The sequence below is a fragment of the Peromyscus leucopus genome, chromosome 19 (genome assembly GCF_004664715.2).
Source record: "Peromyscus leucopus breed LL Stock chromosome 19, UCI_PerLeu_2.1, whole genome shotgun sequence".
Classification (NCBI taxonomy): domain Eukaryota; kingdom Metazoa; phylum Chordata; class Mammalia; order Rodentia; family Cricetidae; genus Peromyscus; species Peromyscus leucopus.
Window position 1 is genome coordinate 12,058,852 of NC_051079.1, and position 25,966 is coordinate 12,084,817.

General features: G+C 38.4%; 1 protein-coding gene across 1 annotated transcript in view; it reads right to left on the reverse strand.

Annotated features, from left to right (window-relative positions):
- The window catches only part of Ccdc178 (coiled-coil domain containing 178), a 347,767-nt gene that overhangs the window by 267,725 nt on the left and 54,076 nt on the right, over positions 1–25,966 (reverse strand). Inside the window, exons 8-11 of the mRNA XM_028887739.2 lie at positions 20,760–20,839; positions 18,075–18,275; positions 14,158–14,378; positions 7,890–8,032 (exon numbers count right to left, since the gene is read on the reverse strand). Coding sequence (XP_028743572.1) covers positions 7,890–8,032; positions 14,158–14,378; positions 18,075–18,275; positions 20,760–20,839 — 645 coding nt within the window. The remainder of the gene's footprint in view (positions 1–7,889; positions 8,033–14,157; positions 14,379–18,074; positions 18,276–20,759; positions 20,840–25,966) is intronic.

Here is a 25,966-nt window from a genome sequence, read left to right on the forward strand (position 1 = left end):
TTGGGGTGGCCTTGATCTGGAGGTGGTGGGAATGGGGGTGGGCTGGGGGAAGGGAGGGGGCAGGAAGGGGGAGAACAAGGGAATCTGTGGCTGTTATGTAGAACTGAATAGTATTGTAAAAGAAAAAAAAAAAGAACCATAGTCCTGAGAAGGAACAAATAAATAATCATTTGTCCAAAAGAAAAAAAAAAAGAAAAAGAAAATTAGGTTTGATTGAGGAAGACCTCATGATAATCCTAGCAACAAACCTAAAGAAATAAACATAAAAGAACTATGAGACATGTGATGTAAATTTTACCTGCTCAAATATAAAACAAAAAAAAAACATCTTTGGCTGACTTGTGTACAATGCACAATCTATACTTGTACTAATACAGATATTGTGTTACCTTTAAAAGTTTATATATTTTCAGAGCAAGTGGACCAGACACTAATGAAAATGATAATCCAGTTGATCTAGAATCTAGAACAGCTTCTAAGCTACTGACCGAGATGATCTATCTAGCCTCATAGAATACTACAGCCAAGACTTAACAATTATCCTAAATTTTCTCAGGGTCCAAAGATTACCAGTGCCCCTAATCAACAGGAAGTGTCTAGAGAACTATGCCCATATTCTCCCCAAATGTGTTATGGATGTTTATTATCATAAGTGGAGTTGGTTACAAATTATTATTGGTCATAATCAGGATGGTTGAACTGAAAAAGGGAGGGAGGGGGAATTCAATGAAAGAGACACCATGATAGAGAGACACATCATGGGGATAGAGAGAAACCCAGTGCTAGGGAAGTTGCCAGGTGTCCCCAAGGATGACCCCAGCTTGGACTACTAGCAATAGTGGAGAGCATGCCTGAACTGAACTGGCTTGCCCCAGAGATCAGACTGGTGAATACACTAACTGTCATCACAGAACTTTTCTCCAATGACTGATAGAAGCAGATGCAGAGATCCACAACCAATCACTAGACAGAGCTCCAGGAGTCCAATCAAAGAGTGAGAAGAGGGATTCTATGAGCAAGTGCATTAGGATCATGATGAGGAAACATGCAGGAACAACCAAACCAAACTAGAGGAAATTCATGAATGTTGGATCAATGGCTGTGGAGCCTACATGGGACTGGACTAGGCCCTTTGCATGGTGATACAGTTATATAGCTTGATCTGCTTGGGAGGCCCCCTGGCGGTAGGCTCAGAATCCATCTGGTGCATGAGCAGACTCTGTGGAACACACTACCTATCATGGGACACCTCTTGCAGCCTTGAGGCAGGGGAAAGGGCTTGGACTTGCCTCTACTGAATGTGCCTCCCCATGGGAGGCCTTGCTTTCTTGTGGGTGGGAGTGAGGGGTGAGTTGGGAGGGGGAGGGCGGGGGCAGGAGGAGGGAAGAAGGGGATCTGATTGGTGTGTAAAATGAATGAAAAAATTCTTAATTAAAAAAGGAAAAAAGCTAAACAAAGGAGTTAAAGTCAACGATCTCTTTCTAAAGGATAAGAGGGGGATAGGATATAGAAATGACAGCACTAAAAGGTAGATTATTGAATCTACTTTTAAGCCAAAACAGCAACTACTAGTATTAAATATTTTACATTGGTATGGATTTATGTATAGTGATACAAATTTAAAGTTATTTTTGTTATACCATACATATGTTTCTACTCTTGTTTGGGTTATTGTACTTATGCAACTCACTTAAAAATGTAATGCATAATTAAAAGTACAGATTAAGACTCATCTATAATAGTAAAACTTACAGTCAGGTTAGGTATGTTTTCAAGGTCATAAACAGATATATTTAGAAAGATAGGTGGTCTTCAAACATTTCAAAGACCTACAGAATATGGCATTTAATTTCTTTAATAACCTAAGGCTTTTTATGACAGCGAGACACGTCTGCTCCTGGAAGTACCTATTTACTTCAATGAAGATGATGGGCCTCAAAAAAACTCTGTATGGAGTTTGTTTTCTTTATAGCAAAAGCTAGCCATGTGGGCAAAGAAACTGCCTTTGCTTTGACTGCTGACAATACACTGTCCAAATTGGACAAGCAGGACTCAAAGAAAGCTGACTGCTGAACTTTGCCAAACAAAATAAGACAGTCCTTCAAAATTCCTTACTACACAAGAAAGTCTGTCAGATATGCTAGGTTGCAGGCCAGAGCTGGATGCTCCAATGTTACAGAAGAACTTTGGGTGACTGTCTAGGAAGCTTGAGGTGTCCGTCATTAGGTAACATTTCACCACTCTGGGGTCTTTGATGGTGTTAAAGACTACATAGTTATAGTTACAGTTTTCCTTATTTATGATAAAAATAAATTAGATATAAAACTCACCAAGATAAGATAGATAATAGAGTATTTTCCCTAATTTTGCCAAATACAAATAGACTGTAATTTTTACTTGATAACTATTCTTATTGTATATAATTTTACTATGTTAAAGTTAATGCCTTCCTTTTTACTTAGACAAAAAGGTGGGAAATGCTGTGGAATAATCCTTCTGTACACTCTGTGAATATATGTCACTATTCTTCCTTTAATAAATAAGCTGATTGGCCAAAAGCTGAACAGGATAAAGTTAGGTGGGAAAGATGGGATGAGGAAGGGTGAAGTCAGAGGAGTCACCAGCCAGAAGGAGAATAAGTTGGACATACAAAATGGGATAGAAGTAAAAGCCACGAGCCTCAGGTCAGCATACAGATCAATGGAAGTGGGTTAAGTTGTAAGAGCTAGTTAGTAACAAGCCCAAGCTACAGGCCAGATATTTATAATTTATATTAAGCCTCTGAGTGATTATTTGAGAGTGGCTGAGGGACAGGAAAACTCTATATATGTTGATCAAAAAAGGGTGGTTTTGGCAGTGCTGGCATGTAGAGCAGTGGGACAGAACCCCGTGTGTACAAGTAGAGTCATGGAAATATGATTTGATGATTCTTGACCATGTTTCACAAAACAGTATGACAACCAGAGCAGTATGACACATGGTGCCAGTCCACATGGATGTGCAAGGGGAAACTGAGTGAAGAGGAAATAAATAGCTAATTCTGACTAAATCTCATGTACCATTCACTTAATGCATCTAACATGCAAAACTATATACAATATTTTAGAAGAAAATACTCTGTGAATTAAGCATTAGGACAAGAGGGTTTCCATGATACTAAGCCTGAAAAAGGAACTGGCAAATTAAATTCTAATGAACCTTAAAACTTTTCCATGACAAAATATCCCAATAATGGGATAAGAAGAGAAACCTTTCATATAACCATAAGATATTTGCAATTTACATATCTAATTTAAAAAGATAAACTTTTATCCTCTGTAAAGAAAGAATTATCTATACTAGCCAGGAAAAATACCTGACCAAATACTTCATAAAATAAAATAACCAACAACATATGAAAACAAAACATTCAAAAGAAATGTGAACTAAAACTTCAATGTTCCAAATGTGCTAGAGGGACTGTATTTTTTTTCCATTTAAAAAGTGATCTCAGGTGGTAGCACAGACAACATAGCCATTCTGCTGACAAGGACCATGTAGATATCTATTGTCTGTGTTGATTCCGGAGGCCATTGTTGATATCCATGATCTGTGCTCCCATTGGAAGCAATATTGGTGTCCTTGGTCTGTGTTGCTTCTGGGGGCCATGTTGGTGTGCTTGATCAGGACTGTTACAGGAGACCATGTTGATATCTGTGACCTGTGCTGCTGCCAAAGACCATGTTGAGGCCCATGGTGCATGCTGCCACTAGGGACTATGGTGAAGCCTCTGCTCCTTACTGCCACTGGAGTCCATGTTGCCTCCGAAAACCATGTGGAAGTCCAAGATCCACTCTGCCAATGGCTGTCACTGGCAAGGAAGCAGTGCTACGTATGACTGTCGTCTTGTAATTGAGAATGAGAGACATTGAAGGCTTATGTGACAACCTTGCCATCTCATACCCCCAAAAAGAAAAGAAACAGTCGAGATAGAAAGCAATTGAATTGGACCTACTGGGTTTTTTGTTGTTGTTGTCTGTTTGTTTATCTTTTGGGGTGGAGTGCAACAGGGTAGAAGGGCAGACCAGGGAGGAATGGGGACAGAGCATGATTGGGGTGCATTTTATAAAATTTTCAAATAATTAATAAAAATATTATGTTGGGAGAAAAAGTGATCTCTTCTTACTGATTGTCAAAACAGTCTTTCTACACCCTGGAGCCAGTTTGTGGTTTTTATTAAAACTAAAGCCTACTCTGGTGATCGGATGGCCAAACACCCTAACTGTCGTGGTAGAACTCTCATCCAATGACTAATGGAAGCAGATGCAGAGATCCACGACCAGGCTCCAGGTGGAACGCCAGGAGTCCAATTGGAGAGAAAGAGGAGGGATTGTATGAGTGAGAATTATTGAAACCATGATTGGAAAAAGCACAGGGACAAATTGCCAAACTAGTGGAAACACATGAACTATGAACCAATAGCTGAGGGGCCCCCAACTGGATCAGGCTCTCTGGATAAGTGAGACAGTTGATTAGCTTGAACTGTTTGGGAGGCCCCCAGGCAGTGGGACTGGACCTGTCCTTAGTGCATCAGCTGGCTGTTTGGAGCCTGGGGCCTATGCAGAGACACTTTGCTCAGCCTGGGTGAAGGGAGGAGGGGACTGGATCTGCCTCCACTGAATCTACTAGGATGAGCTGAATTTTCAGGGGAGTCCTTACCCTGGAGGAGATGGGAAGGGGGGGGGGCTGGGGAGAAAGGGGGAGGGGCGGGAGGAGGGAGGACAGGGGAATCCGTGTCTGTTATATAAAATTAAATTAATTATAAAAAAAAAAAACTAAAGCCATACTTAGCACACACTCTGGCAATCATACTCAGAGATAGGTATTCCAGAAAAAAATGAAAAGTTAATACTCACACCTTGCATGTTAATTCCTAAAGCAGTTTTGATCAAACTCACAAGAAACTAGGAACTAACCAAATGCCCCCAAAGTGTAGTTGGTTAAATAAATCCAGACCATCTACACCAGGAGATTCCACTTAGTCATAAATTCCATGGACTTTTTGATACACATGCTAAGCTGGATTAATGTAGATGGCATTTCATTTAATGAAAGAAAAAAGAGGACACAAAAATCCAAACGTTGATTGTTCCAAGATGCATTTATGTAACATGTCAAAATGAAGAAGCTCTGAAGATGAAGAGCAGAGAAAGAGCAGGGAGTACAAACATCACCCCCTTTGGTCTTCTTTGGCACTTGAACATTTGGGGCATACATTCACAAACAGACATATACATAAAAAATAAATATTTAAGGTCTCAAGAACATATGTGAGCTTTAAAAAGACAGTGGAAAAAATCACATGATGAACTCTCTTCTTTACAGAAAATTAAAATTCAGAGACTATACAATATTTCATTTATTTAGGTGATTTTATATATTTTATTTTATGTATATGAGTATTTTTATGCATTCATGTCTGGATAACACTTGCATGCCTGGTTCTCAAAGAAGTCAGATAAAGGCATCAGATTCCCCAGGACTAAAGTTATGAACAGTTGTGAGCCACTATGTAGGTGCTAGGAATTGAGCCTGGGTCTTACTTAACCACTGAGCCATCTCTCCAGCCCCTATGACTTATTTATACTAGAATCCTTCTTCTTTCACAGTCAACCTCAACTTGTTAAGAGCACCTCACTAAAGCTGTTATTCTAAGAGATCTGTCAACTGAGGAAGACGGAAGGTGGAGTCCAAGCACAAAGGGGAAGAAGTAGTGGTCATGACGGTAAATTTATTTAATTTAAAATCCTTCTTTAAAAAATAATAAAAGTGTTCTTATAGGTCATAAAAATAAAGCATTCTACAATCAACAGATGTTTAAGTGAAGGGAAACAGATAAATAGAGCAAACTTTTAATTATTTTTTAATTAACCAATATATCAACAATATCTAATGTGTTTTGAAGGTGACAATGTAAGTTTGAGTTTGGCAATTAATGTATCTCACAAAATAATAAAACAGAATTATAGTCACCCAGAGAGAATGAGGGAGAATGAAATGATAATATGTAACAACATGAAAGAAGATCCAATAATCAAAATGGGTCAAATAATTTATATTCAAAAGCTGTACTAGTGATTTGTACGTGCTTTCAGTGGCTTGACTTTAAAATCATGCTTGTTATAACAGAATAAATATTTCTGTCAGTGTGATGGTTATTAGGTGACTCTAAAACACAGATACTCCAACACATTGGAACTTGAAAATATTTTCTAAATATTAATAAGATTTTTAAAAGCTAATAAAATTACATATACAAATAAGTTTAAGGAAAAAAATTAATGCAGCACTCAGAAAAGGTGGGTTCGTAGTGCTAAGAGGCCAATCAATATCCCAGGACATCATAGTTACTTTACACTTGTATGCATCTGAGGATGTATGTATCATCAAATACATGAACTAAAGCTATAAAGGAGTACAAAACATTTCAAGTCACATGACAACATAGTGTGAATTTTTTTTTGTGGGTAGGGTTTGTATTGCATGTGTGTTCAGGCACATATGCATGTGTGTGGATGCATACACCCATGTGGAGGCCAGAGCAGCACATGTGGTGTCTTTCTCTGTCACTTTCAGCCGTATTGCCTTAACACAAAATCTCACTGAACAGGAAGCTGCTTTGGTTTTGGCTTGGTTGTTTGCCTTCTCGATGCTAGGGTTGTGGACATGAACAGTTACTCCCACCTTTTTACTTAAGATTTGGGGTATTTGAACATGGGTCCTTATGCTTGCAAAGGAAGCACTCTTACCCACTGAGCCAACCCCTCTGCCATACCATAGAATTTTATAATCTTGGATCAATATTTAATTGAAAAGGTAACAAAAAAGCAGTGATAATACCATTTTATTGCTCTAACATTGTCTTGGAATCTTTTCAAAGCACAGATTCACACTCAGTAGGTCTGGGCTAAGCATGAGATTATGAATTTTGAGCAAGCACTTAAATAACAGTGACAGAAACTGGGCAGTGTCCGGGATAGTGTTATGTCAACTTGTCACAGCTAAAGTCGTTTTGGAAGATGGAATGTCAGTCGAGACAAGGTCCTCACCAGATTCACCTGTGAGCAAGTCTGTGGTGTTGTTTTGTTTTGTTTTGACTGATGATTGATATGTGAGGGCCCAGTTCACTGGGGGAGGTGCTACCCCTGGACAAGTAGTCCCATGTTCTATAAGAAAGCAGGCTGAACAAGCCAGTAAATTGCACTTCCCTGTGGCCTCTGCATCAGTTTCTGCCTCCAACTTCCTGCCCTGACTTTCCTGGATGATGGAATACAGGTATAAGATTAAATAAATCCCTTTTCCCTAAATTGCTTTTGCCTATGGTGTTTTATCATGGAAATAGATACCCTAACCAAGATAGAAAGATATCAGAAGACATATTTACTTTAGAAATTAGTACCAGGAGATAAACTTTCAATTATTAATAAGCAAGAGATAATTTATGCATTTAAAATATTGTTCTGTTAGTAAGAAAATACATATAAGTTAAAAATTAATGCCTATGCATATAATTACTGCACTGATTCATAATATGTGATCTCTTTTTTTTTTTGAAGCAAGGCAGTCACTTCTATATACAGGGGACAGGGATATACATTGGTGTTATACCTTATCCTCATGAAATTTAAGGATATACATGACAATCTTTAAATAGAAATATACTGCTTTATCATAAATTTGTATGTTAAATATTTAAATTTCAATTGTCATAAACTTGGTGATAATATAGGCATAAGCAATTTAAATTCTGTGCTCTTTGAAAGTTCTTGAGCAGTGATATTTATTACAGTTTTGGTTAACATTTCATTTCTAGATGCTATACATACATAGTATTCATGGTGAGTTCTTACTTATAGGTTTCTATATTTGTTTCCTCTTGGATAATGTCTTTTTCATCCTCTTCTTTCATGTGCTTTAGCTGTGATTTTGTAGTTTCACAAAGTTCTATTGAATCTTTGAGCTCATCATGAACTGTTCTAAATAGTTCCATTACCTAGAAATGAAAAATATTTTGGATTAACTAAAATAATTGTCAATGTCAGTCACGATTTAGGTTTAAAGTTGTTAGCACATATCTTCTTACCCTAACTAGTCCTCTAAATGTGTACTGCTTAGAAAACAGTGTTACATGTTTCTTTTACCCTGAGTGACAACAGTGCTACAGAAATGTAAAAGCTGCAACTTTACATGCTCAAATTAAAATAACCCTTTAAACCACCAAACCATGTTGATTTTTAATGTGCATCCATTATTACATCACAAAGAAAGAAAAAAAAAAAACATGGAGTAGCAAAGAAAATTAAATCACCTGCACTCATTTCAATCAGAAATAACCAGTGCTGTTTTCCTGCAACAGTCCAAAATAATTTACTTTTAATCATCAATGGATGTCATCAGCATTTCCCTCGGTTTTCCCATCCACCTCTCCTGTCTGAATCACATCATGTGGTGCTCACTGCTCTTCTCTTTGGCAGGCACACGAACTGGATGAGCTCATGTGAGGAATACACAAACCCTACTGTGATGAAGTGAGCTGCAAAGAAACTTTACAAGCTTCAATATTTCCTTCAAAGACACTGCTGGGGAGATAGTGTGCTGAGCGGGAAACTAAGGGCTTTCATCAATACTGGTGGGCAAATTATTGTCAGGCAAAAAGAGGAATAGCTTTAATTTTCAACAACAGAATATAAGAGTCCTTCAGACTTAATGGGTGGAGCCTAGAGAGACCAGAAGTGGTTGCAGGAAGTCCAAGAGCTGGAGTTTCTGGCAGTTCTGAACCTTGATATTCCACAAGAGTGGTAAGTACACTTAACCTCTGAGACATCTCTCAAGCCTGTGTTTGGATGTTTTAAATACTAAATACAGACATTTTGTGAGGAAAAGCCTTAGACTTGATAGTTCAGTTATAAGAAAATTGTTTTATTTCATTATTTTAAGTACTTTTATTTTATTTTATTTTATTTTATTGTCTTGTTACTGTGGCAAACATAGTCTCTTTACTATACACCATCTTGTATGTACCAATTTTCTCCCACTTTCCTTTGAAATGGATGCAGGGTTTCAGTGGTTAATATGAATGTTAGTGATTGTTGTAAAATAATTTTTTGTTTATACGTAAGAAATCTATTTGTGTTTTATTTATTTACTATAACCTTTTAATTAAAAATATTCCACGTATTGCTGGATAGACTTGCCTGGCCTCAGAATCTGCATTCTTCCTCCCTCAGCCCCAAACACCAGGTTATAGGTATATGTTCTATGCTAGGGTTAGCATTGTAATATGATGAATATATCTCAGGGATCTCTCTGTAAAAATCATAATTTCTCTTTTATTTTGTTGACAAACTAAGTCATATATGTACATTTCTTAATGCAGAGTCATTTCTGGCCTCCTAAAAAGAGTTTTTCATGGAGTAACTTAGTATTTTTCTGCTATGTTAAAGGACTGTTTTGCAAGTACTTTATATAATATTTTCAGATATATATCTGTTAATAACTTTTTCAAAAATTTCACAAGATTCTAGTATTGAAAATATCAACTTGAATTCATTTAAGAATGCCCCCTTTCTATAGACTGGGTATTTTAAAATGGTATTGAAATGATTAGTTGTTTATGGGCTAAATCACATCTAATTACATTGTCACCAAATCTAGGATCCATTATGAGATGCAATCAGTTAATATTTTGGTAGGTTTCTTTTTATAAATTTCTCCTTGGATCTTTGGGCAATGTCTACTTATTTTCAAATTTTCATAAGTTTCATAACTATGTTTTAGATAGTATGCACTTTTTAAATTAAATGTGATGTACCTTTTATAATTTATGTTTTTTGGGTTTATTTTAGTCAAAACACACAGCATAAAAAGAACTGCGATAGGTACACAATTCATCAGCCTCAGACGTATTCCCAATGTAGGACTGCCATTCTCCCTGCCGGATTACATGCTCAAGCATGGCAGCAAGTAGAGCTAGTTAAGTTGTAGGAGCTCCCTGTAGAAGGTGTAACTGAGTGATTTTACTAGATGCTGAAACATGTGGGCTCTCCACTACCTGTCTGGGACAAGTGGCTGAGAATGTGAGACACTGAGATTGGTTCAGTGTAGGATTACTATTGCTTAAGGAAAGAAATGAACGTCCCTCAGTTGAGCCCCATTAGTATCCCATTCTCACTGTTCTTACCCCGTCTTCTGTTTTGGACTTTAATTATCCCCATGGACATTGTTAATCTAGATCTTGCTTTTTCCATGCAAGTTCCTACAGCTAGTAATTTCTCTATGAATGTCATTTTCATGGCATTCTCTATGTCATAGTACGTGCTATTTTGATCCTTACTCTCTAATCCACTAAGCATATGGCACATGGGTTCTTATGTCATTTTGTTTATGAAGAAACCAAGGCCCAGAGGTTTATAACAATTATTCAATGTAGCTAGAGTTTTCCTGCCTTGCCCACAGTCAGGACAAACCTCTGTCACCCGCCAGTCCCACAGCCGCTCAGACCCAACCAAGTAAACACAGAGACTTATATTGCTTTCAAACTGTATGGCCATGGCAGGCTTCTTGCTAACTGTTCTTTTATCTTAAATTAATCCATTTCCACAAATCTATACCTTGCCACGTGGCTTGTGGCTTACCGGCACCTTCACATGCTTCTTGTCATGGCGGCAGCTGCAGTGTCTTTCTGCCCCAGCCTTCTGCTTTCCTGTTCTTTTATTTCTCCTCTCTGTTAGTCCCGCCTATCCTTCCTGCCTAGCCACAGCCGATCAGGTTTTATTTATTGATCAATTAGAACAACTTGACATACAGACCATCCCCCAGCACAGCCAAGTGCAGACCATCTCAAACACCTGCACTCAGGCCCATGGTCCTAATCATCCTCTATGCGGACCTGCTGGGTAACGCCACAAAGAACCCAAGAAGGGCTCCCACAGGACTTACAGAACATCCCACAGCAATTCAAGATGGAAACACTTACAGTAGGGATTTAAACACGTGACACATGGGCTCCCATTCCAGAGCCTGCACTCTGAAAAGCTCTTCTGCCTGTTTTCTACAGCTCTGAGTGCATCTGTTTCTCTCTAAGGAGGTATTTGGTCCCGGCACTGCTCGTAATTCTGTTTTTCATTCCTGAGTTTTGTCAGTTATGTTCCTTTCATGAATGGAAGATGTGTTTTCTTGTTCACATGACCACTTTTCTTCTGCTGTGCCACTGTAGATGTTCTTCCTCTGGCTGCACGATCTATGCAACCCTCCCTGGCAGAGCCTCAACTCAGTTATGGGGATTCCATTCCTTGGTGCCTTGTAGCCCGAGTGCAGACTCATCACAGTCCCTGGCTCCCTCTGCAGCAGCAGAGAGGGACAGACTCACTTACATTCTCCCTGCAATGACGGAGGTGGCAAGCTCAATTAAAGCCAGTTGATCAGAAGCTCTGGTTGAGTAATTCAACACATACCAAGGGGAGTAACAAGACAGAGGTGACAGATCCCAGTCCTTCTGCAAAGGTGGCTATACTACCTAGGATTCTTTCTGAAATGGTCTAACAGGAGATAAGGAGGCCCACAAAGATGAGTTTAGAATAAGGAAATAACTCATGGGCTACAGAGGTCTAAGATCTGCAGCGTGGCCTCATAGGCTGGACAAGGGAAATGAGCAGCTCAAATCCAAATGGCCATGCTTCCAGAGTTCCATTTTCCCCAATGGAGGTCAGCTCTGATGCTGTCCAGGACTTGAACTGATTGGAGGATGAAAGGTAATCTGTTTTACTCAGAATCCTCTAAGATAAAAGTTCTTCTTGCCTAAGACAGGGGCTTTTAATAAAACTCCCCTCCCATGTTGACACAGACTAGCCACGGTACATCTCTGATAGGATCTGCACAATATCCTCTGTTTTCTTGGTCTGTTGCAGCGAGTTCCTCCCCAGGCTACTCCTTCGGCTGCCTGACAACACTGCCTGTGCTTCCTACATCAATACCCAAGGCCACTGACCGAGAAAAAACGCTAACTCATCAAATAGACATCGGTTTCCACAAACCCCGACAATAGTTGAGACAAGATGGTTGAGCAATCCTGTACCCTGTCATTCAGGACTGAGACAAAATTAAATAGAATCACTGGAACAAGGCTGGATTTACTTTTTTCTTTATGGAGCTGGGGTCCCAGTCTCCTTTTGGCTTTCAGTTCAGCACTGTTTCTTCTGGCTGCGTACCAGAGACTGCCTCTCGTTGTGATGAAGTGAAAACGGCAGTCATCATATTGAGGTAGCAGGGAAGCTTAGTGTCTGAGTGTTTCTAGTGCCATGATGAAACACCATGGCCAAAGTAAGTTGGAGAGGAAAGAGCTTATTTGGCTTGTACTTCCATATCCCTGTTCATGATTGAAAGAAGTCAGGACAGGAACTCAAACAGGACAGGAACCTGGAGGCAGGAGCTGATGCAGAGGCTGTGGAGGGGTGCTGCTTACTGGCTTGCTTCTCATGGCTTGCTCAGCCTGCTTTCTTATAGGACCCAGGACCACTCACCATGGGCTGGACCCTCCACCATTAATCACTAATTAAGAAAATGTCTTACAGCTGGATCTCATGAATGCATTTTCTCAGTTGACGGTTTCTCTTTTTAGATAACTCTAGCTTGTGTCAAGTTGACATAAAACTAGCCAGCATACTTAGAAATGGTGAGAGGTATTTATTTTAAATGGATAAAATTTCTGTCAAAGAGCTTTTTTAGAATTCCAACCAGTAATTCCAATCTCCTTCCCAGTGGAAGCAAAATCAGACCAGTAATGGGGAAGTAACTCTGGCTGACACAAATTTTAAATTGTAGAAGGTTATTAGGATGGAAGAGTATTCTCCAAAGCGGCGGCGAGGTGGGGGGGGGGGTATCAGTCTTCAGCATAATCACTACTCCAGAAAAGTTGTCAGAGGAACTTTGGGAACAGTGGAGCATTAGCTAATGAAACAGAACATGAACCTCATCCACTATCCAATAATTACTAGGTATACAGCTGAGGAATGTTCACATGTACATTGAAAGGAAAGCATTCATGTGAAATTATTGTGTGTAGGCAAAATGCACTTTCATCAATAAGTAGTAAGAAAAAAATTAGAAAAAATATTAGGAAAAAACTCAGATGCCATAAAAAGAGAACATTAAATAATAAATTGATATATATGTGACAGAATGGATAACTAAAATAGACTAGATTTATATCAGTGAAGAGTCATTTGATTACATTAAAACAATGTAAGGGGCTGGAGACATGGATCAGTGCTAAAGAGTAATAACTGTTTCTGCTGAGAAGTCTGGTTAGTGCCACACCCAGTGACTCACAACTGCCTGGATCTCTGGAGAGCTGACACCCACTTCTAGTAGCCACACATACTTGAATGCACATGGTACACCTACAGACTAGCAGACACACACACACACACACACACACACACACACACACACACACACATGCATCCACATGACTAAACATAAAAGTCCGAAAATAAAGCAATGTAACCTTAAAAAAGCAGATTCAGAAACTTCTGTAGTCCAAGTATGATAGTATTTTGTATTTCAAAATATGTAACCTTATTTCAAAACATTTACATTTTTCTCATGAATGATGAAATTAATAAGTTTTTTTTGGTGGTGGAGTGAGAAGAATGATGCGGTGTGTTAAACATGGGAAACATTCAAAGACTTGTTCTATTTACTTTAAAATGAACAAATGCTAATATTAGGTTAATTTATTATCTGTGGGACAGTTGCAAACAAGTTATTTTTGTTTGCATTCAATATTTTGTATAGAATGATTTTTGTATAGAATGACCTCCATGTGATTGAAGTCATTTAAACATTTGAAGTCTCATTACATTCATAATTTTTATCAATGACTAAATTCCTGATATGTTCTACTTACTTTTTCACTCCGTTCAAACTATAGTTTAAAAATAACAAGGTTGTTTTGAATCTCTGTAATTTTTAATGAGTTGAATGAATATTATTAATCATCTTAGGTATATAGATAAGTGGCTAAGGTGTTTAAATGAATACCAATAAATTATAATTGAACAGGTATTAGAGAAATAAACTACACGTCAACTTTAGAAGAGAACACACACATTTAGTCACCTCAAATTTTTTATGATAGCGATCCTTCAGAGCTTCCAGCTCCTGCTTCCGCTTCATCTCCAGCAGAGGGGCATGGTGAGTCATGTAGTCTATGTCCTTCTGGATCTTGGCGTTGGCTTCTTCCAGCTTCTCCTTTTGCTGCTCTAGATGCTCCACTTCTTGGGTTGTGTCTTCAAGATGGCTGTGCAGTTCTTCAAGGTCTTTGGAAAACATCTCATGTTCTGGAGAGAGATGATGAGAGCAACACAAAGTTCAGAAGTGTCACTAGGCAGTCCAGAAAGTGATGCTTGTCTCTATACAAGAGCTATTGAGACTGAGAAATTATTCACCTGTGAGTCTTAAAAAGGGTTATCTAAGCCAGGCGGTGGTGGCACACGCCTTTAATCCCAGCACTTGGGAGGCAGAGGCAGGCAGATCTCTGTGAGTTCAAGGCCAGCCTGGACTACAGAGTGAGTTCCAGGAAAGGCACAAAACTACACAGAGAAACCCTGTTTCGAAAAAACAAAACAAAACAAAAGTTATTTAAACATTGAATTGTAAACCAAGCTGTGTCAACAGAATAAGAAAGCAGAAGAGGGAGGAGAGGAGGAAGGACATGAACAGGAGGAGGAGGAGCAGGAGGAGGAACAGGAGAAATAGGAGGAGCAGGAGGAGGAGGAATAGGAAGAGCAGAAAGAGCAGGAGGAGCAGGAGGAACAGGGAGAGGAGCAGGAGGAAGAAGGAGGAGGAGGAAAAGGAGGAGGAGGAGAAAAAGAAAGTGGTTTTGCTTCATTGAGTCAGAGGTCCATGTCTATGTTTTTTGTTTTTTAAATTTTTCAAATTTGATTTATTTTTTCCTTTAATTGAAAATAGATTTTTTTCTCACATAATATATCCTGATTATACTTTCTCATCCCTCTACTTTTCCCAGTTCCTTCCCACCTCCTCCCCACCCAAATCCACTCCCTTTCTTTCATTAGAAAGCAGGTTTCTAAGAGATAATAATAAAATATTATCCAATATAACCCAGTAAGATAAAACAAAAACTATCACAATGGAGTTGGACAAGTCAAACAAACACACACGTATCAGATACCCTTTGCTCACACACTGAGGAATACTAAAGAAACACTCAACTGAAGCCCTAATGTGTATGCAAAGGACCTGCTGAAGACCTGTGCAGGCCCTGTGCACGATGCCCCAGTTTTCCATGCTCTTGTTTCCATGTCTGTCTTTTTAATTAGCCATTTTACATTGTCTTCTAAATTACATTTTTCCATGTGTTGACTTGTCTCACATCCACGCCTGCCATCCTTTGAGTGCATCCCTCCCCCTTTGCAACTGTCCACATGGGCCTTGCCCATCTCTCCTTCAAGGGATGCTCTAAATAGTCACACTGTAGAAAGCTAGCGGAGCATGCCAGCTCTGCCAAGTATGTCACATCCTGTCGAAGTGTTCTTTCTAAGGTCCAAGACTTCTTCCTCTTCCATGAAATAGCCATAGGGAAGTAGTTGTGGACTCACAAGCACAGATATATGAAAAACAGGGAGCTGGTAAGAGCAGGCACATGGAACAGAAGGGGAGCCTGAGGCACTCATTCATTTGTGCCTCCAAATGCCTGTGGTGTATGAGAAAATGTATGTGTCACTTTATTTTACAAGAGAAAAAAAGCTCTACAGCCCAATTTATAGTTTATGGGATCATATAACACCTGACTTATGCTGGAAGACATTTCTGGTTATCTTTTTTTGATAGAAAAAAGAAAAAGGATTTCTTAGGTAGCACTAGATAAGTAGATAAATAGAGTTGTAGTGTGACAAAGAGGAAGGGACCAGGGCTACCCATATCCCTGCTCCATTCTTCTCAATGACCTCTTCATGGTATATTCTCATTGATTGACACAAAGGAAAGTCTGACCATAGAAATGTCTTTAGCACAGTCATTGTGAACCAGCTTTCAGGGAGACAAAATGAAACATGTGCTGTAGGGGACAGGCAAGGGAGGAGCTCCCGAAAGAGATCTGGGAAAATCACAGATGGGTGACCTAACTTTATAGAACGTATATTCTGACAAACATTCCACTCACAACTGTTAAAAAGATTAGAAGGTATTTTTATTTATTATTCAGGAAACTTTAAGAATCTAAAAAGAGGCTGCCGGGTGGTGGTGGCGCATGCCCTTAAATCCCGGAACTCGGGATTAAAAGCCAGGCGGATCTCTGTGAGTTCAAGGCCAGCCTGGGCCACAGAATGAGTTCCAGGACAGGCTCAGAAGCTACACAGAGAAAACCTGTCTCAAAAAACCAACAAAAAAAAAAAATCTAAAAAGAGAAAAATGTATAACTGTATTTTATAAACAGATTAATAATGTTTATATCCATAGAAAGCCAACTGATTCATGGAATTATTTTTTCAGAAACAGTTTTCATACAGAAAGGTCTAAAGAAGTGTATAACAATAAGTTTAAATTATACTGCATGCATAACCTCTTAATTAAAATGAAGCAAGTAAATATATATCCGAATTTTAAGTAGACTTTCAATAGTATTAATTAAAAGGTAGTCTGAACCATAAGTTATTACCCATCACAAGAATTTATTACATTTATTAGCTTCTCAGATTGTATACATATCTGTATTCATTTTATTTTTACAACTCCCTAAATATAACTCCAAAAGGACTCAAAACTATAGTATCTAAATAATCTTATAAGGTAAAAAAAGCTTATCTAAATAAGCTTATGAGGTAATCAGAGCAACACTCAAAAGATCATCTCTCAACATTAACTTTTCTACCACTGCTAACAAGGAACAACAATTAGGAAAGTTGCAGATGCTCTGTGGATGTCAATACGAGGCAGCCCAAGAACCTACTAGGATCCTCAATGTCCTAAGTTACCTATTCTGACCCTGTCATTGTCTCATCATATTTACAAACCATGTATTATCAACAAAGTAATGCATTAGTAGAATGTTAATATTATAAATTCTGACAAAGAAAGAACTACACAAAAAGACCATTTAAATTATAATATTTTCTTGAAACTCCTAGAATGCATATATTTACTTTGGAGATTATAATTTTAGAAGATTTGGTGTTATGATCAAAGGTTATTCATGTGTTCACCACAACATGTACTTTAAGTTCCTGCATATTATCCCAGAGCAATGATTAATAGCATGCCCCTTTCTCTTAAGAATTTCCTATTCAAGTGAGAGATGGTATTAGTATCTTATTATTTTATTTATTTTTTTTTTAGTTGCTTCAAAGCCCCTGACTCCTTAACTCAAAATTTTACCTCAGGACAGGAAGAGAAGTTTCTAGTGTCTGATGAACCTCTGGTGAGGAAAGTTTTGATGACACAGGATTTGGAGACACAGCAGTCGGCATCTTTAGGTTATGCTATCCCACCCCAGCTCTCTCTGTGTATGCTCTAAAGGACAGCATTTTCTTAACCAGTCATTACCCAACTTACTCTAGCAAACATGTTAAGGTTTCCTTCTTCCTAGGAGTTCCTTTCAAACTGAATTTATTTCTAAGTTTTCAAAAGCAAAGATGTGTCATTCCCAGCATGGATTTGGAAATCTGAATTTTTCTACATCGCAAACATGGCTAATGATACCAACTGAGCACTCAGCTTTAATAATTGGATTTTTAATAACAAATACTACCATCATGGTAAGTTATAAATATTGAATGTTTGCCTATCCACAAGGTAGGTAATGAATGGAGTTTCTACACACTTAAAAACCCACAGTCAAAGTTTGCTCGGTACAACACTCACGTGTGTCTCTGGATTCATTACCATCTTTAATACTGTATTTCAAACACACCCTAGTTTATAAGCAACACATAATAGTAAATTGTGCATAGAGAGCAGTGGTGGCACCCTGTCTGCTACTCTAATACTGACTGGCAGAGGAAAAACTCTTTTGTTACCTTTCTGAACAGCTGTTGGCAGTTCTTGGAGTTTCCAAATGGACCAAGAGTCAATTTTCATGCTAATCCTTTTCTTTCTTGATTTTTGTTGTTTTAAAGCTTGCTCGGCTTCTGCTCTGTCTGTTTCCAGACTTTTAATGAGGTAAACGGCCTCTGATAGCAATGTCTCCATTTTCTTCTTCAACTCCGGACACTTTTCATCTTAAAGTAGGAACACACATTCACGTTAATCAATCAGCTCACAGGCAATGTGACAGAACACCAGTCTCACTTGAAGTATCCTTCCAAATATTTATGTGTTTAAGAGAAGAATGTTAGAAAAGTTAATTAATCTTTAAAAGACCATTTGTAATGTCAAACAGAGCCAGGCATGATGGCACAGGCCTGTGATATCAGCACTGGAGAGTCTGATATTGCAAAATTCCTGTAGGTTCAGGGACCGTCTGAGCTGTAGAGCAAAAGATTTGCCTTGAAAACAAACAAAGGGACTTAAAAATATATAACCTAATTGTGAAGATATTACAAAGATGATGTCATAGTATTTGGAGACAGAATTTTCTGTGAACACTTACAAAAAGTGTGTGAAAAGCCTCAACCAGTGTCTTCAAGAGAATCTCTATTGGAAGGAAAAACACCACAGGAGCTGCTTTATTTTTAAGTAGTGGCTGTATTTTCTCCCAGTCTTTAAGGACACAAACCACAGTGAGTAACTTAAATCAATACTGAAGATTACTCAGTTCCTGGAAAAGAAGGCAGAAGAAGATATCAACTTTATCAGATAATAACTTCTCCACCTAGCCTTGGCAGGAATTCATCAGAAATTTCCAAATTCTATTTATTCAGCTTTAATTAACTCGTTAATGAGAGACAATTGTGATCCCTGGTTCACAGCTCTGGAATAATACGGATTAATATTAACAAAAAATTACCAGAGGTATAATTGATCTGTTTGTGAACAAATTGTGTACAAAGCATATTATTTTCTCCAACAACAATAATATGCTTTTCTGCAGAGAAAACAAGGTAAGGAAGAAGACAGATGAGAGTCCTATTCTGCTGGCATTTGTAGCTGGAACAGCTGACTTTCACCAACATGCGACATGACAAGAACATATAAGCACAGTGTTAAGAAAGAAAAGAACACCATGGAAGGAGGCAGGAGGTAATGCAGTGAACCGGCATAAAAGAAGAAAGTGATGAATAAATCTTTTTTCTTTTGGAAAATAAGGACGATGATTTTTCTGCTGGGTGGCAGTGTTATAAATGGCTGCCTGAGGGTTATGAAGACACACTGGACTGCTGCATGCTCTCTCCTGTCCTAGAGAGCTTGTCAAAGCTGTTGACATGTATCCTTAGACAAATTCATTGTAAGGGGTGAAAGGAACTTTCTCTGGTCTGCAGCTTTATCTGGTCTCTTTGAACCCATCGTTTACTTTCATCCTGGTGACAATTTGTGATCAAAAATCTCCCTCAATCTAAAGTAAAAAATGCACAAAGATACGCATGTCACTGATAATCACAGTATTTTAATTTACTGGATTTACATGTGTTTTACCAAAACAGTTCATTCTGATTTTACAAATCACCTTTTACTCTCTCTTTAACAGCATGCAAATAAATATTCTGTATGTAAGTAATTTGCAGTGGCTCTGATCCATTGTCACACACACATCACTCTAATTGTCCCCCAAGTCAACTCTCTTAGTGTATATGTAAAAAATGACTTTCACTTTTTAATACAAACATTTTCAGCAAGTCATTATCCTCCTGGTATCATGGTGTGTCTTAGTCTTGTATGTGCATATTTCTGATGAATGTTATGCTAGATACTTTTAGTGTGACTGTGGCCATTATTGCCAAATGTTACGTTAAGTATTTTATTGTGACTGTGGACATCAATGAGTTAATCTTTTTTTCACCACATATGTGATATGTAAACATTCAAGTTTTCATCTTCTCTATACATTAATACAGAAAATAAATAAATAATGAATAAAATCAGTTAAAACAGAGCCTCAGAATAAATGATGCTTTGAAAAAACCAAAACATTTTTCCTTTTAATAAAATGTCCCGAGTTCAATAGTTTTCTTCCAATGAAGGCATTTGTAAATTTTTGTGACATGCATAGGTGCGAAACAATATAATTTCAAGCATATATTTATATATGTTGCAATAATATTAATAATTTAAGCCAATATTTAAATTTTGCAATTTTTTATTAGATTGTGGTGAATTCTGATAATATGGAAGCCACTGAACCACAGTTATTTAGATTTCAATGTAAATTAAAAGGAAATTTAAGAGTTGAGTTTTTCATCTTACTGGCCAAATGCCAATTGGTCAGTAGCTCTCTGTGTGTAATAGCTGTCCCACTGGAGAAACAGACAGTCAATACCTTGATCACTACAGAAAGTTTTATCAATGATTTTTGTATAACTAGTTCCTTAAGCTGTATCCAAGTATCACTACACACTGACAACTTAGGCCAGTGTTGGGTACAGAAGTTATTAAAAATAAATACTAGTTGAAGGCATGCTTCCTAGAATGGTAGAGCAGACTCTTTTCTCTATTCAATATCTTGAAAATGCATAAAATAATAATTGTGGATATTAAAACCATATTAAGTAAAAGGTCAGTGACTTGTCAGCAATTATTCATCACTCAGTCTGAAAAAGCAAACTTACCCGTTGCTTTTTCTGGGTGGACTGTTTTCTCTGAGGCAGTGACATCCAAATCTTCTTTTTCATCTTTTGTGGTAGAAGACCTACACATATGAGGAAGACAGTATCAATTTGTAAAAAACAGATGCATTAAAAGTTAATTAAAATTTGGGGAAGCATTTGTGTGGAATGTTAAATGTCATTTACATAGTGACCCTACTAAATAGTAGAATGATACAAGAAATACTATTATCTAGTAATATTTATACTTAAATTAATAGAAACTTTTAAAACAATTACAAATGTCTTGAGCTTCCTTGAGAGGACATTAAAATAGAATTTTTATTTAGAAATTCATATTCTCGCTGGGCGTTGGTGGCGCACGCCTTTAATCCCAGCACTCGGGAGGCAGAGCCAGGCGGATCTCTGTGAGTTCGAGGCCAGCCTGGGCTACCAAGTGAGCTCCAGGAAAGGCGCAAAGCTACACAGAGAAACCCTGTCTCGAAAAAACCAAAAAAAAAAAAAAAAAAAAAAAAAAAGAAAAAAGAAATTCATATTCTCTAGAACTTTTATAGGATGTGGCTTAATTTATAAATTGTGTGTTTATGCATGCATGCGTGTGTGTGTGTGTGTGTGTGTGTGTGTGTGTGTGTACTCTGTACATCTGTGTAGGATGCTTGCCTCCAGAAGAGGACATTAGATCCCCTGGAGCTGGAGTGCATGGATGTGCTCTACCTGATGTGGGTGCTGGGAAGTGAGCTAGGGTTCTTTGCAAGAGTGTGCTCTGTAAACCATTGAGCTACTGCTCTGGTTCCAAGAAACAGGTTTGATCAAGGATCAATTAGATGAGATAATACTTTGTTTTCAGATTAGTAAATTCTTCTTTTTTTTTTTTTGTTTTTTTTTTTTGAGACAGGGTTTCTCTGTGTAGCTTTGCGCCTTTCCTGGGACTCACTTGGTAGACCAGGCTGGCCTCGAACTAACAGAGATCCGCCTGGCTCTGCCTCCCGAGTGCTGGGATTAAAGGCGTGCGCCACCAACGCCCGGCGTTAGTAAATTCTTAGAAGCCAATATGAAAACTACAAAGGGTAAAGGTTATAATTTCAGACTTAAAGTTAGCAAGATTCTAGAAAAGTAGCTAGATTAAAAATGTTATTTCTTTTATTAAAGCATTTTTCCCTGAGGTTACATAGTTTGACTAATACATCATTTCTTATTATCAGTATTTTCTTAGTCTAATGCTAGGATCCTAAACTGAGTCTTCATATATTTTATAAAATTTTGTATTTTCACTGATGAAAATTTTAACCTAAATCAGCATCAACAGAAAGGTTGGTGTTTTTTTAAGCTTTTCCTAAATCATTTATTTTTATTAAAGAGTCATTAAAATTAATGAAAGCTCTATGGTTACCAAATATCATTAAAGCTCATAAAAATAATTCATGTTCAGTTATTATAATGGAGACCACATGTAATATCATATTGTGGTAATATTTCAGCTTTTATAAAACTCACCATTAAATTTCACATCTTGCTCTGTTGCATCTAATTCCTCATATATCTTTTTTTTTGAAAAATTTTTTTAATTTATTTTACAACACCATTCAGTTCAACATAATAGCCACAGATTCCCCTGTTCTCCCCCTCTCCCACCTCCCCCTCCCCCCAGCCCACCCCTCATTCCCACCTCCTCCAGATCAAGGTCTTCCCCGAGGACTGGGGTCGACCTGGTAGACTCAGTCCAGGCAGGTCCAGTCCCCCCATCCCAGACCGAGCCAAGTGTCCCTGCATAAGTCCCAGGATTCAAACAGCCAGCTCATGCAATGAGCCCAGGACCCGGCACCAACGCACAGCTGCCTCCCAAACAGATCAAGCCAAATGACTGTCTCACCTATTCAGGGGGCCTGATCCAGTTGGGGGCCCCTCAGCCTTTGGTTCATAGATCCTGTGCTTCCATTCATTTGGTTATTTGTCCCTGTGCTTTATCCAACCTTGGCTTCAACAATTCTCACTCATATAAACCCTCTTCTTTCTCACTAATTAGACTCCCAGTGCTCCACCAGGGGCTCAGCCGTGGATGTCTGCATCTAGATTCCTCAGTCCTTGGATGGGGTTTATGGCACAACTATCAGGGTGTCTGGCCATCCCATCACCAGAGTAGGTCAGTTCCTGCCGTCTCTCGACCATTGCCAGCAGTCTTTTGCGGGGGTATCTTTGTGGATCTCCGTGGGCCTCCTAGCTCTCTGCTTCCTCCCCTTCTCATGTGGTCTTCATTTACCATGGTCTCCTATTCCTTGTTCTCCCTCTCTTTTCTTGATCCAGCTAGGATCTCCCACTCTCTTTCCCTCGACCGTCGCTCTTCATTGTTCCCACTCATGACCAGGCTGTTCATGTAGATCTCATCCATTTCTCCGTGTCTTTTTTGGGGTCCCGTTTTCCAGGTAGCCTCACTGGTGATGTGAGTAGCAGTCCAGTCATCCTTGTTCCACATCTAGCATCTTCCTATAAGTGAGTACATACTATATTTGTTTTTCTGAGTCTGGGTTACCTCACTCAGGATGATTTTTTCTAGATCCATCCATTTGCCTGCAAACCGTATGATGTCATTGTTTTTCTCTGCTGAGTAGTATTCCATTGTGTGTATGTGCCACAATTTATTTATCCATTCTTCAGTTGAAGGGCATCTAGGTTGTTAAACAATGCTGATATGAACATAGCTGAGCAAGTGCTCTTGTGGTATGATTGAGCATTTCTTGGGTATATGCCCAGGAGTGGTATAGCTGGATCTTGGGGGAGATTGATTCCCAATTTTCTAAGAAAGCACCATATTGATTTCCAAAGTGGTTGTACAAGCTTGCATTCCCACCAGCAGTGGAGGAGAGTTCCCCTAGTTCCACATCCTCTCCAGCATAAAGTGTCTTCAGTGTTTTGGATCTTAGCCACTCTGACAGGCATAAGGTGGTATCTTAGAGTTGTTTTGATTTGCATTTCCCTGATGATTAGGGATGTTGAGCAATTCCTTAAATGTCTTTCAGCCATTTGAGTTTCCTCTGTTGAGAATTCTCTGTTTAGTTCTAAAGCCCATTTCTCAATTGGACTGTTGGTCGTTTTGATGTCTAATTTCTTGAGTTCTTTATATATTCTGGATATCAGTCCTCTGTCAGATGTGGGGTTGGTGAAGATCTTTTCCCATTCTGTAGGCTGTCGCTTTGCCTTGTTGACTGTATCCTTTGCTCTACAAAAGCTTCTCAGTTTCAAGAGGTCCCATTGATTGATTGTTTGTCTCAGTGTCTGCGCTACTGGTGTTATATTTAGGAAGTGATCTCCTATGCCAATGCATTCAAGACTACTTCCTACTTTCTCTTCTAGCAGGTTCAGAGTAGCTGGATTTATGTTGAGGTCTTTGATCCACTTGGACTTAAGTTTTGTGCACAGTGACAGATATGGATCTATTTGCAGCCTTCTACACGTTGATATCCAGTTATGCCAGCACCATTTGTTGAAGATGCTTTCTTTTTCCCATTGTATACTTTTGGCTTCTTTGTCAAAAATTATATGTCCATAGGTGTGTGGGTTAATGTCAGGGTCTTCAATTTGATTCCATTGGTCCACATGTTGGTTTTTTTGCCAATACCAAGCTGTTTATATTACTGTAGCTCTATAGTAGAGCTTAAAGTCAGGGATTGTGATGCCTCCAGAAGTTGTTTTATTGTACAGGTTTCTTTTAGCTATCCTGGGTTTTTTGTTTTTCCATATGAAGTTGAGTATTATTCTTTCCAGGTCTGTGAAGAATTGTGTTGGTATTTTGATGGGGATTGCATTGAATCTGTAAATTGCTTTTGGTAAGATTGCCATTATTACTATGTTAACCCTGCCTATCCATGAGCATGGGAGATCTTTGCATTTTCTGACATCTTCTTCAATTTCTCTTTTCAGGGACTTAAAGTTCTTGTCATATAGGTCCTTCACTTGCTTGGTTAGTGTTACCCCAAGGTATTTTATGTCATTTGTGGCTATTGTAAAGGGTGATGTATCTCTAATTGCCTTCTCAGCTTCTTTGTCCATTGTATATAGGAGGGCTACTGATTTTTTTGAGTTGATCTTGTATCCTGCTATGTTGCTGAAGGTGTTTATAAGCTTTATCAATTCCTGGGTGGAATCTTTGGGGTCACTCAAGTATACTATCATGTCGTCTGCAAATAGGGAAAGCTTGACTTCTTCCTTTCCAATTTGTATCCCCTTAATCTCCTTATGTTGTCTTATTGCTCTGGCTAGAACTTCAAGTGCTATATTGAATAAGTATGGGGAGAGTGGACAGCCTTGCCTCGTTCCTGATTTTAGTGGAATTGCTTTGAGTTTCTATCCATTTAATTTGATGTTGGCTGTTGGTTTGCTATATATTGCCTTTATTATGTTTAGGTATGTTCCCTGTATTCCTGATTGCTCCAAGACTTTTATCATGAAGGGGTGTTGGACTTTGTCAAATGCCTTTTCTGTATCTAGTGAGATGATCATGTGGTTTTTTTCTTTGAGTTTGTTTATATGGTGTATTACATCGACGGACTTTCGTATGTTGAACCACCCTTGCATCTCTGAGATGAAGCCTACCTGATCATGGTGGATAATTGTTCTGATGTGTTCTTGGAGTCTGTTTGCCAGTATTTTATTGAGTATTTTTGCATCAATGTTCATGAGGGAGATCGGTCTGTAGTTCTCTTTCTTTGTTGCATCCTTGTTTGGTTTAGGAATCAGGGTAATTGTAGCCTCATAGAAGGAGTTTGGTAATGTTCCTTCTGTTTCTATTATGTGGAACAATTTAGAGAGTATTGGTATTAACTCTTCTTTGAAGATCTGGTAGAATTCTGTGCTGAAACCATCTGGTCCTGGGCTTTTTTTGGTTGGGAGACTTTTAATGACTGTTTCTATTTCCTTAGGGGTTATTGGACTATTTAAATAGTTTATCTGGTCTTGATTTAACTTAGGTATGTGGTACCTATCCAGAAAAATGTCCATTTCTTTTAGGTTTTCCAGTTTTGTGGAGTAGAGGTTTTTGAAATATGACCTGATAATTCTCTGGATTTCCTCAATGTCTGTTGTTATGTCCCCCTTTTCATTTCTGATTTTGTTGATTTGGATTCTCTCTGTGTGTCTTTTGGTTAGTTTGGATAAGGGCTTGTCTATCTTGTTGATTTTCTCAAAGAACCAACTCTTTGTTTCATTAATTTTTTGTA